At 35.8% G+C, this 13640-nt stretch overlaps 1 protein-coding gene across 1 annotated transcript in view; it reads left to right on the forward strand.

Moving 5' to 3' along the window:
- The window catches only part of LOC131855308 (paired amphipathic helix protein Sin3b), a 58679-nt gene that overhangs the window by 18195 nt on the left and 26844 nt on the right, over window positions 1-13640 (forward strand). Inside the window, exons 3-10 of the mRNA XM_059206563.1 lie at window positions 4192-4255; window positions 4951-5093; window positions 7473-7678; window positions 8187-8310; window positions 9524-9633; window positions 10532-10650; window positions 11847-11950; window positions 12700-12828. Coding sequence (XP_059062546.1) covers window positions 4192-4255; window positions 4951-5093; window positions 7473-7678; window positions 8187-8310; window positions 9524-9633; window positions 10532-10650; window positions 11847-11950; window positions 12700-12828 — 999 coding nt within the window. The remainder of the gene's footprint in view (window positions 1-4191; window positions 4256-4950; window positions 5094-7472; window positions 7679-8186; window positions 8311-9523; window positions 9634-10531; window positions 10651-11846; window positions 11951-12699; window positions 12829-13640) is intronic.

A 13640-nucleotide genomic window follows, 5' to 3' on the forward strand; every position in this document is an offset into this window, starting at 1 on the left:
GCGTCTATAATATTATTTCTATCAGTTGTCTAGTACCCATAACACGAGCTATGCCTAGCTTGCGAGTAGACTGTGCTGAGTGAATTGTCCTTCGTTTACCTATTGTTGATATATAAGTGGTAGTCATTTCCCACCAGGCTGGCCGTATGCTTGTTTGCGATTCCACTTACATAAACAAACCCGGACGGATCTCTAAACTGAGATTGATAACGGATACAGATATGGCAGTCCATTTCAATGTACATGCATACAAAGGTACACAATACAGTGATAAACTGTGCGTGTTATAAACATGAGGTTATCAACACTTATCATTATGTAGGTGTGAAATAAATAGTTAAAGATTGTGAGAACCTCGTGCCTTAGTGGTTTATTGCGTCGACTTCGAGCCAAAAGGTCCTGAGTTTGAATGTGGTTAATATAATTGACTGTTACTATATAACATATACAACACATGTGAACGGTCTGCTCTCATGCCATGCTCAATGTACGAGGATTTTTACAAACATACATATAGTCATACTCGTGAACGGGTGCTGCTTGTGGGGACTGGTCTGTTCAGGTTGCGATCACTGATTAGTTTGTTTTTTTTTTCAATAGCATATGCTAGTGGTCACTCCATTCTCCCAAATTTGAATTTAAATGAAATTGCATTATTGTAAATTTGTACATTAAAAAAAAAATACAAGCTGAGTTTCTAGTCAGTTCTCATCTCGAAATCATTCCGAACGTACGCACAACGGCCCGAATGAGAGGCTAATTGCGGAGACTGGAGTCCAACATACATCATTCCGAACTGACGGTAGATTTGACATATCATAAGAGTCTGTAATATGAATAAAGATATTTTGAATTTTGAAACAAAATTGACTAAAAATTGTCATCAACGGCAAGAGTTGAAGACAGTCGCCGTGGTCAAAGTCGGCCGGCATTACATTACATGCACTGACCATATAAATCTCTGTAGGCCGTATGGTTGACTGAGATAAAATGCCTTCTGAAAATAAAACCATAGTGATAAATTCTTGGTGAATTTATCACAATATGCTAACTGACCTGACCTCATGCTCATCTTATCATCCTCCACTGGTGCCCCGCCAGCGTATACCGTTAGCGCAGGCACCTTTCTTAATATTTAAAAAAATACCATATCATGTGACCTCCAGGCTGTTTCCCCTGGAGACCATCATGGTAAATTGGCATGTATGATAACTAATTGACCTAACTTCATGCTTATCTTATCCTCCACTGGTGCCCCGCCAGCGTATACCGCTAGCGCAAGTGGATGCATTACTCCATTATTATCTATACAAAAAAAAAGCCACTGTCCGAGTTACATTGACCTCCATAAAAAGTACAATATGTCCTTTCTATCCTAAATTGCCAAATTCAATTATTGGTTAAGGTGTGATATTGTAAAATATAAACACTCATTTATAGTATTTCCATTCTTTTACGTAAAAAAGACCATGTTCAGTTGGCACAAGGTTTACGTTCCAATGTCAAAGAAAAAGTGAAACTGTACGAACAAAAGTCGTATAAAGTCGTAATAGTGCTATCGTTGAATATATTACAGAACGAAACGTGACTGTTTGCAGCAGGTTTGTAGATTGCTGGTTCTGTTATGTAATGTTATTTGAGGGTCACTTTGTTAACTTTATATTATATTGTCGATTAAATAGAAAGATGACATTCTTCAAAATTAGAAGCTAGAATTGCCTCCTTTTATATAAGTCAATTAAATTAACCACGCCGTCTTAATCATTATGTAAATGCTTTTAAAATGATATATATTACTTTTGTGTAAACTTTCACATATTCCCTTTAAAAAATATTTTAAAGGGAAAAATAATTTGTGAAAAAAAGTATGTGAAAAATAATTTAAATATATTAAAAAACTTTACAAGGCAAGACAAAAATGTACATTTTGAATACTAACATTTTTCTATTTAACCGACGATATGTTCTCATGTATCTATATACATACACATATAAATAAAATTGGAGTGTCTGTTTGTAATATTGAAATAACCGTTTTTTACTACATGCATATGAATATAAATAATACATAGTGTACTATAAGAAGTCGCTTCCGCTATCCACGCAACGGATTTTAACGTAGTTTTTATCAATTAAGTGACTCAAGATGGTTATATGTATAACTAGATGTTCCCGCGACATCGCGTGGAATTTAACTTTATTTTTCTAAAATAAAAGTAGCCTAAGTTACTCCTTATTACATCAGCTACCTACCAAAATCGGTCCAGTCATTTCAGAGATTAGCCAGAACAAACAAACAGACAAAAATTGTAAAAAATGTTATTTTATATTCGTATGCATGTAGTAAAAAACGATTATTTCAATATTACAAACAGACACTCCAATTTTGTTTATATGTATAGATGTATAGATAATGATGATAGACAGATTGCAAGTATACTTGATGAAATCCTCAAAATACTTTTGTGTAGTACCTTAAAAAAGCTGATCCAATATAGCTAGGTCCATTTTATCTAACGTTCAAGGTCACGGCGAATCAGTAAACATGGATAACGTCTATTTTGAAGGCGCGTGTTTTGTTATAAATAGCAATAGTTGAATCACTCCACCAAGCTTTGTCATGCCTGCCGCCGCGCGGGAAACTTCTACAAACTATACGATATAGGGATGGACAATGTTTATCGATGTTTAGTCGAAAAATATATATTTTTTTGGATGATAATGGTATGTTGCGCCGTTGCCCAACCCCAACATCCAACTCAGGTATTTTTGTATTGGGTTCTTTGAGTTATTGTCAGGTGCTTGGACCTGTAGCACTGCGACCTGCATAGATCTATTGTGGTCGCACTTTTTCAAAGTTCGCTACCTAGACCCGTCAGGGACAAGATTGAAGGTTTTTTTTTAATGGTAATGGAATGGTACTCCCTTTTGCCCTGTTTACGTTGGCAGTGCACCAGTGGAGGATAATAAGATGAAATATGAGGTCAGGTCAGTTAGCACATCGTGACAAATTCACCAAAAAATTATCACGTTGGTTTCCAGGGGGATACCGCGTGGAGATAACCTGACATGGTACATTGCTAGCAATAAGATCATCAGTCCACATTACTAACAATCCCCTTTTCCCCCTTTATACTAATATTATAAAGCTGAAAAGTTTGTTTGTTTGAACGCCCTAATCTCAGAAACTACTGGTTCTAATTGAAAAAATATTTTTGCGTTGGGTAGTCCATTTGTCGAGGAAGGCTTTAAGCTATATAACATTATGTTACAACCTATAGGACGGAGCTGCAATTAAAGATATTGCAAAAGGTGCGGAAATGAAACTCAGACGAAGTTGCACGGGTCAGCAAGTAGTTAGTCAGCTGGCGAGCTATAAAATATAAGAATAAATATTAGTGCGTCGAAAAAAGGGGAACAAGAGAAAACATTGATGTTTATAATTCGATATTTAACTAGCTGTGCCGACAAACGTTGTTTTGCCATATAAATTAAAATCGCTATTAAAAAATAGAGGTTGATGCTAGAAGGGTGAAAATTTAGGGTTGTATGTATTTTTCAGTCCTAAATAATAATAAAATATGTTGAAAAAATATAAAATATATATTTAGAGGTGGATATCCCTTACCATTACCACCACGAAAAATAGATAGTAGCCGATTAATCGAACAAGCCGTTTGGGAGGAGTATGGTAACTAACATTGTGACACGAGAATTTTATATTCGATATTTAATAATACATCGATACCTACGCAACCCTAGTATAGTGTATTGTTTTGATTTTACTTCATCTGTGAATTATCTGTCATATTGGCAGGTGACGCTCGCGGTTGATATTGTGCTTCCGTACCCTGCAATTTCACTGTCACATCACACCCTATTTCTTCTTAAAACCCTATGTTGTCTAGAGAAACTACTCGGCAGGTTGTCTTTAGGATTTTAGTTTAACTTCGCCCAACGCAGTGGATACGGATCAGCTAGTCTTAGTAATCTTTTATTTATATTATATTATATATATGTTATTATATATATTATATTTATTTATATTATATATATGTTAAAACAATTAATAAAATAAACTAAGCCACTAACAGGCTTTTACAAATAGCAACAGAATTCGAAGAAATTCGACATCTCTACGTATAAAGTAATTTTTAGATAAATCTTTAAATATTTTTTTAATTGTTACAGATACAGCAAGCTGGAGCTAGCAATATGCATACATTGGCCCAATCGGCCCAACCTTCAATTATTGGTGAGTGTCTTTTTTATTAAATAATGTATAAATAAGGTAGATATTGTTCAAAATCATTTCTGTATCTATTCCCCACTAACATCCAAAGCGTTGGGCTTTTAAGCTGTGTTCTAATATGAAACGTGTGCCATATATAACAAGGTACTGAAACATGGCACTTTAGTCATCGTGAATAGGGTAATAAGGGTTAAGATGAAATTAAATGATTTTGAAACAGGGGTGTCACAAGCAGTTTACATTGATCACTTGTGTATATTTGTATATGTATAGAGACAATGATGAGAGCAATGCGATGTCGTGTGACAGACTGTCAGTGTTGAACACACGCATGCTGCCTTCCTACTGACGTCTCTATCACACGTTGACTGATACACATTAAATAATATAGTACAAAGAAAGATTGTATGGAAGTAATGTCATTTTTAAAGATAGAATATTGAAACTTAGTTTTTTAGGCTGTAGATTAAATATAAATAAATTAATATTGCATTTAATATATAAAATAAAATAGGAGATGAAAGTTTGTATGGAAATTCGTTATTATTGAACCTAGAACGATGAAAGTTTTTCATATGGCTTCTTTTGTGTTAGATTATAAATTTTTGACGAAGTTGCGGGCCACAGTTAAATTAAAAATAGAAATATCAACATCATCTACCGTCAGTTAGGTAATATGTATTGTTTTATTGTGTCAGGTGCAACAGCGATGTTGTCAGTGGGCGGGTTCGGTCGGTCTGCGCCCCGCCCTGCCGGCCCGCCCGTGCTGCCGGGCTACATGAAGCCGGCCGTGCAGTACGCCGCGCCCAAGCAGCCGCCCCAAGTGCAGCCACGGCTCAAGGTCAGTATATACCACACACCGCTCACCAACCACTATCCACTATCCACCATACACCTCTTACCAATCGCAATCCACCACTACTAACCACCATCCCACCACACCCCACACACCACTCACCAACTACTACGTACCACACACCACCACTCGCACACCACAGACCACAATAACATATGACACACTGTACACCAAATACCACCCAGCAACCACAACCCACTACACACCAACCACGCACCACTCAACACCCACCACCACTACCACCCAAAAAAAGACCTATCAAAATAATACAATATTTACAAAAATAATGGCGGACAAGCATCCAGCAACATACAACGTATATAGAAAAAATTGAAATAATACAAATAAGATTTTTAAAATTAATTGTAGGAGAAAAACTAAAAATAAAATTTAAAGACAACTATAAAGAATTATTTAAAATTTGTAACGTTCTACCTGCATCAGAAAAACATAAATACTTATTAGCTACTAAAAACCACAGCAAACAACACCATATGACGAAAACAAGCCATCGTATAGAGACTAGGAAATGTGTACAAGGGAAATACGAAACCCCACCCCTACATCTAAATAATTACTATGGATATCGATTGTTACAATTAAAATTGCCTGAAATATTTAATAAAATGCCTCAACATATCAGAAATCAAAATAGATATAAATCCTTTTGTATAAATTATAGAAACCATTTATTAAAAACATATAACATCACATAAAAAAAAAAAAAATCTTGTCCTTATTTAATAGTATTTAATACTTAAATATTGTAAAACGGAATACTGTATTTTATGTGTACGTTAAAATACTATCTAAAATAATATATAAGCATGTACCTATTGTAAGTAGATAAGAGAGAACTACGTGCCTGCAGACAAACCCCGACAGGAGTTTTGCAGGATAGTAGAATAATAATATGTAAAATTTGAAAAAAAAAAAAAAAACAAAATAATTAAATGCGCAGACAAATTTTATACAAAGACTAGATGTTCCCGCGATTTCGTCCGCGTGGAATTTAATTTTATTTTTCTAAAATAAAGTAAGGAGCAGTAACTTAGGCTACAGTTACTCCTTATTACATCAGCCATCTGCCAAATAAAGCCTCATCAAAATCGCTCTAGCCATTTCAGAGATTAGCCGGAACAGACAGACAGACAAACACTGTTAAAATTGTTATTTTGGTGTATGTGCCGTATTTATATTCATATGCATGTAGTAAAAAACGGGTAGTTTCAGTATTACAAACAGACACTGCAATTTTATTTATATGTATAGATGCATGTAAAAAACTGTTATTTCAATATTACAAAAAGACATTCCAATTTTATTTATATTTATAGTTATCTGTAAAAACAGACAGGATTGTATGTATATGTAGTTTATTATGCGTACAAAATTTTACGAGCCACTGAGCTTTCAACGGAAGGGGGATTTAGAAGTGACAGATAAACTTCGCGTAACGTAGATATACTTTGATGTGACACGCAGACACAACGTAATAAATAAAACCTATATACGACGTTGTTTATTATCTACTAGCTGTGCTGATGTATAAGCTATATTATTTTAAAGTTTCATCAAAATCCGTTCAGTAGTTTTTGCGTGAAAGAGTAACAAAGATCCATGGATACTCACAAACTTTCGTGTTTATAGTATTAATAATACAAAGAGGGACAGGAGAAATCAATTGATTGACAGGATGTATATTATTATATCTGATCGCTGAACAATTAACTCTAGGCTTTGATCAATGACAATTAACACAGCGCCTTCTATTTCCACGGTAAGTATAGCCTGCTAAGGGTTGACGTGGCAAAAAATTGTATGTTTAGAACTCTAAACAAGAACAATACTGTTTTGTCCTTTACTATTATAAACTTAAATATTACTCATACTAATAAATAGCTTGTATTTATTATTTTAGTTTTATGTAATTGACATAACAAACTGAAAATCCTTTTGATGGCTTTTTTTTTGTTCCTTTTATCGTTAACAGAAAGGCAAAGGGAACTAAGCTCATACAGATATGTCTGCATGTTATTTATCCACTTTATGGTAAACGGTAATATATTGACATCATATACCACCCACGAACAACACACCACACACCACTCACTAACCACCATTCACCACCCACTACATCCCCCACACACGCCACACACCACTCTAAAGCTACACACTATACACCAAATACCACCAACCCACCACCCACTACACACAAACCACTCGTACGTTCCGTTGCTTCGTAAACAGTAATGCAGACAAAAAAATAGGTAATATGTGGGATTTTGAGACTTCAAATATGACGGAGACGAATAAATTTTGTAACATGTTAGTGTCTGAGACTAAACTAAAATATATCTTCAGCAGTTGTTCGAGCAGCCGGCGAGCGTGCCGGCGGCGGCCGCGGGCGGTCGAGTGTCGCCCGGGGCGGCCCCCCCAGCGGCGCAGTTCCAGCGGCTGAAAGTGGAGGACGCGCTGTCCTACCTGGACCAGGTCAAGTTCAAGTTTAACACCCAGCCGCAGGTCTACAACGATTTCCTGGACATCATGAAGGAGTTCAAGAGTCAGACGTGAGTTTACTTTGTTATAACTAAACATCATTAAATATATAATAGGAAAAAAATATATAATACTACTCACATAGACCATATACAGACATAGTATAGAACTAGCCAAGAAATTAACAGATTTGTAATGACATCCGTGCAAAGCCGTGGCGTGTCGCTAGTGCTAAATAAATGTCTTAATTAATATAGACTATTAGCTGTATCATATTTTACAATATTTTGTTCGTACCGGTATAAATATTGTTTTTGGAATTGGCAACCCTAAGCTAAGCACTTGATAAAATTTAACTAATATATAATGATTGTGTTATAGAACCAATCGAAGGTTTTGTGTGAATCCGTGCGAAGTCGGGGGTCGTAATCTAATTATAAAACAAACGATGATGATAATAATTACCGTTTGACGTCAATGAAAAAGAAACATGGCTGTATTTTCATCTGATTCAATCTGATAGTAATACAAAAGTACCGTAAATGACTGCAGATATCCTAATGTTTGTATTTGTTGCAGCATCGACACCCCAGGGGTCATCACCAGGGTGTCCAATCTATTCAAAGGCCACCCCGAGCTGATCGTCGGGTTCAATACATTCCTGCCGCCCGGGTATAAGATTGAGGTTCAAAGTAATGGACAGGTTAGTATTGTTTTAACTTTAAATTTGTATTTAAATAAATAAATAAAAATATGTATAAATATTTTAGTAAGAAAGAAATAGTTAATATGTACATCTCTTTCTTTCTTTAATTACGTCTTGACAGTGTTGTTGTGGCTTTCATGATGGTATCTCTTCTCTATTCTCGATGAGATTATAGAGTATAGAGGTAAATATTCTCATATAAGGAATCCTCCTTGGCGACAGAGCGCCTCGCAATTTGCCATCAATTTATTTTTCTTCGAACTAATCTTTATATAGTATAATAATATCTTTACTAAAAAATACAAAAATGGTACTGAATATATCGCTGATTAAATACTAAAGGGCCACATGACTCAAAATGGTAAATTTTACAGGAGAACTCATCAAAATTTTCACTGATATTTTTTAATATTTTTACGAATATATAAGTATATCTATGTACGAATCTATAAGTGGTATATCTATGTGTTAGCTCTAAAATCATTACTGTCTTTTGTTAATATAAAAATTTAAATAGATTTACCGATTTAGGTACCATTTTTGGAAAAAAAATAGCTTGTTTTTTTGCGTTTTGGCCCTTTGGCATTTAATCAGCGAATATATGTGGCAACAAAAAGCAGCCTTATAGCAATCTCTTACAGATAACCATATAGACAATAAAATAAAGTCGCTATCTCTAAGTTTCGTTCTTTAAATCTACGCAACGGATTTTAACCCTTTGAACGTTTTGACACAGATCTGTGCACCCCTCTTAAACTTTATTACCAGTCACAGGTCTATGCCCGCAAAACCGTTACTTCTTTTTAACCAATTTTATCCTTATTTGAAACAAAATAAGATTAAAACGCATTTAAAAAAACACAACTGGCGCGCGCATACCGCCTCTTTACTTTCGGTCGCTGCCACAGACAACGGACATTCGAAAGGTTGAGGCAGTTTTCAGTGATAGTGAGTCCTTTCTGATCGATCCGCGGTCCAATTCAAACGGGTATCGTAATTTCGACGGCCTGAGCCGAGGTCCGATCCCCTAGAGGTGCCCTGTATCGTATCTGTCAATCGCCCCCTATCGTCCGGTGAAGCTGTAAAGGCCAGCTGCGGACAACAGCATTAGAGAAGTCCTAAAAAAAAAGATTAGTGAAATGGACTTCCTATAACACCTAATTCGAAACACTTATAAGTAGTGTAATATGAGTTGGTGATCTTGGTGCAGGTGTCAGTGTCGATGCCGTCCCCGACTGGGCTGGGGTCCGGCGGGGTCCTGCTGGGAGTCCACCATCCGCAGCCACAGCCGCAGCTGGTGCATCTGCTGCCCGTACCACAGTGAGTGTTTTTTTTTTATTATATGTTATGTTATATACTGTTTTAAATTTCACATGTTATATACTGTTTTAAATTTGACACAGTTTTTATTTATAAGTATAATTAAATTAATAAATCGTGATCATGTCGGTTGAAACTGCCGAAATATCGGGAACTCAATAATAAACAAATAACCCTGAACCACTAACACAGCGTCACTTAATCCCACGGTAAGCAGAGCTTGTGTTATGGGCACTAGACATCTGATATAAATACTTAGATTTTTTTTTGTAAATACATACAAAATATACACAGAAAACACCCAGAGCGATAAAAACAATCATACTCATGAATACAAATGTTTGCTCCGTGCAAGGAATCAAATCGCGACCGTCGGAAGTAAACGGTGTGCTAAGCTTATACATTATTAAGGGTCTATCTCGTCGTCCCTTTACTCCGTGTACTCGTAATTTAAAACTGATTTTCAGCCTAACAGTACGTTAATAAATATTATATATTAACGAAATAGTTATAATGAAGACATAGATAAATACAAATAAAATTATTTTTGATCATTTCAGTTTTCTGGTAAAACGCAACGCAATTGTACGCTAACAGAAATGAGTGACTGATTTCTGTATGTTATCTGTGGGAAATATATAATAAATGATTTAACTGTAGTACTAAGTAGTTCTCTGTTAGGTCTGGATTTATAATAATGTTAGGTTTATTCCAAGTATTAACTTTAAGAATGGTTTAAACCACGATCATTTAGACCACGTTTTAACAGATTTTTTGTGGTAAAACCATTAGTGTGCAAAATTTCATACTCCTCCACGCAATTTTCGTAAAAAGTGGTACTAAGTCTTTGCTTCTAGTATTAATACAATGATTATAACCACCTCTTGTGTCTCCACAGGCCTGTGAACAGCCCAATTGTTCACAACTTGACCGTGACCGCACCACCTGCCAATACACTCCATCAGATCTCACAGGCGCACCAGCAAATTGAAGCGGCAGCCATCCACCATCCACCTGGTGAGTTACCATATATATCCTAAGTAATATATCACAATTCTGTTGTAGTTTTATTATATTTGTATATAGGTAAAAGGAATAAAGACTTGGTATATGGAGAAAATATATATATATTTGGATGAACAAGAAGCTACAAAAGGAACTGTAAATTTTAAATAATTTTGAATGTGAAACATATTTCTTATTAGCCAGTTGCCATAGGTACAACTTGGTAAAGTGGGGTGCCGCTTCAAGGTAGGCTTGTGACTGCGAAGCGCCATCCCAGACTATGGCACACCTGCTGGCTTGTCCCTTGTGCCCAGCATCCTGCACAAAAGGGGACCTAAGGGATGCGACGTAGGGCGCAAGGGTTGTCGCAGCGTTCTGGGGAAAATATATTTAAATATGTGTATTTGGTTGCCGTTGAAACGAAGAAGAAGATTAGCCAGTTACAATAAATTCAAACAGCGTCATATAGTCCCAAGTAGAGCTTGTGTTATGGGTACTAGACAACTATTATTTAGATAATAAAAAATAATAATAAAATAATCCTGGACAATTCATACGGCCCAAGTTAACAACTACAGAAATACATACATGTTGAACATATAAAACATCCAGATCGTAACAAACAATACTCATGAATACAAATGTTTGTGCCGTGCAAGGAATCGAACCCGCGGCCATCGGAAGTAAGGCGGTGTACTAAACTAGTGTACTAGCTAGGTCATCGAGGCCGTCTAAATAAATCTAGACACGCGGTAGCGTGTCAAGCCGAGTTTCAAGTAAGAGAACTGGCGAGCAGCACCGTGTGTATATTTACACGAACCATTTGGAGCCACTTTTGACCCCCTCATAACTCAAAAACTCTTTCACATAAACTTGTCAAATTTGGTCCATATATTGAGACTTGCGAGATAAATATGTGTTCCAAATTTCATAAACATCTCTCAAACGGTTATTTAGATATTAACGTCCAAATATCGTCATTTTTATCACTATCACTATCTATCATATCACGTAAATAGTTTCAAGTTTACCTCTAGGATAAATTGCCTTACGTTTCATTCTCCATAATTTTGACATGATGAAATTAATTACCGATTGACACCAAATGAGAATAACAAGCGGCTGCTCTACAAGAGTTCTGATTGAACCCTACACGTCGGTTATATGTAAACACCGTCAACACGTAATAATGATAGCGATGTGTGCAGGTACAGTGCAACCGCCGGCAGGAAGCGGTCCACATCCGCCAGCGGCGCCTCCAGGGCAGCCAGTGGAGTTCAATCATGCTATTGAATATGTTAATAAGATTAAGGTATGTGATATATTTTATTTATTTATTTATTCATTTATTTCAGGCAACTAGGCCCATATACCTTATAGACTAACATACATATAATATAATATTTAAAAACTAATATAATGATATTGTCTGTATAATCACGGCACTGAAGACGGCAATCTGCCACGGTAGCGCCGATATACCACACCTTTCGGCCAGTAGTCCTCTTTCATGAATGTGGGCAGCAATAATATGTTTATGTATATATTATTGGTATGAAAGTGTGCATGACATCAGAGAGTATATACCTGATGATTGTTGACATTTTTATATTGTACTAGCTGTCCCAAATGTTGTTTTGCCATAGAAATAGAAATAGAAATAATTTTTATTCAAATAAACTTAATATAAGCACTTTTGAATACTCAAGTTTTTTTTATTCTACCGCCATATTTAATAACGCTATAAAATGTAGGGGTTGGTGAAGAGTGAAAAATTAGGGTTGTATGTATCTATTAATGTTACATAATAATAGAATAAAAATGAAAAAATTGGTCGCAAAAATGAAAAAAAAAAATTTTTTAGGCTGAGCAACTGTTGATGGAAAGACCAAAAACAAACGCGGCTACGTCCGAATTTAAATGATGATACTAATTACCGTTTGACCGAAAGTGATAATAATAAACGGCTGCTCTATTAGAGTTCTGATTTACATATATACTATTAATATATGATATAATAATACATATATTGGAGTTAAAGTTGATAATTGTATTGTACAGTCGCGGTTCTCGCGTCAACCGGACAAGTACAAGAGGTTCCTGGAGATATTACACGCGTACCAGCGTGGTCATCGTGATGTGAAGGAGCCTCAGGCGAAACAGCAGACGGAGCAAGAGGTTTACTCGCAGGTCAGTTTTTTTTGTTGTGCAAGTATTACGTAAGCACTATGGGAGGTGGGGGAATGACCCCCCCACCTTTGCTTATTTTGGATGATATGAGGGGTAGGGGGGGGGGAGTCTAGATGATGATTACGTCATCGGTAGATATTTTACTTTTTTACGCAAATGGCAACCCTCACATAGTCTGCTAAAAAAAATGACTGAAGGACTTGTATCCATGGTCATGAATAAAGCATTATTAAAAAAAACAATACATTAATCGAAAAATGTTTACGTAATCATGGGGGGAGAGCTTTGCTTACTTTTGCTGACAATGGGGATGGGGGGTAAATAATTGTAATAAATCTGCTTACGTAATACTTGAACGGCTCCGTAACTGGATGCCACTGTTGTGTAGAATTCGGTCCTCTCAGCACCTCCTCAATATAGTAAATGTTGGATTGTTCACTCCAGAGGTACTAGACATCATTGCACTGCTGCGGACTTAGTGCGTTTGGACGTGGGCATAGATCTATGAATTGAGAGACGAGGATATATATTGTGATTTAGTAACATAGTTTATAAGTTGTTGTATGACATATAAGAAAGAAAGAAAGAAAGAAAAATATTTTATTCGGTGCAATGTAAAAAATACAACATATTAATATGCATGGATATCTGAAAGTAATGAATAAAATAGAGAGTGAATTCTAATTAGGGATATGAGGGATATCCGAGGCAGACGAGTGATGAGTATTTTTATAAATTATACATTTATTATATTATGATGTTCTGATATATATCCATATATTCTTTTATAGGTTTGATAATAGAATAGGTTT

Source organism: Achroia grisella, unplaced genomic scaffold (genome assembly GCF_030625045.1).
Source record: "Achroia grisella isolate CSIRO2021 unplaced genomic scaffold, CSIRO_AGI_Agris_v1 utg1360, whole genome shotgun sequence".
In the NCBI taxonomy this organism is placed as follows: domain Eukaryota; kingdom Metazoa; phylum Arthropoda; class Insecta; order Lepidoptera; family Pyralidae; genus Achroia; species Achroia grisella.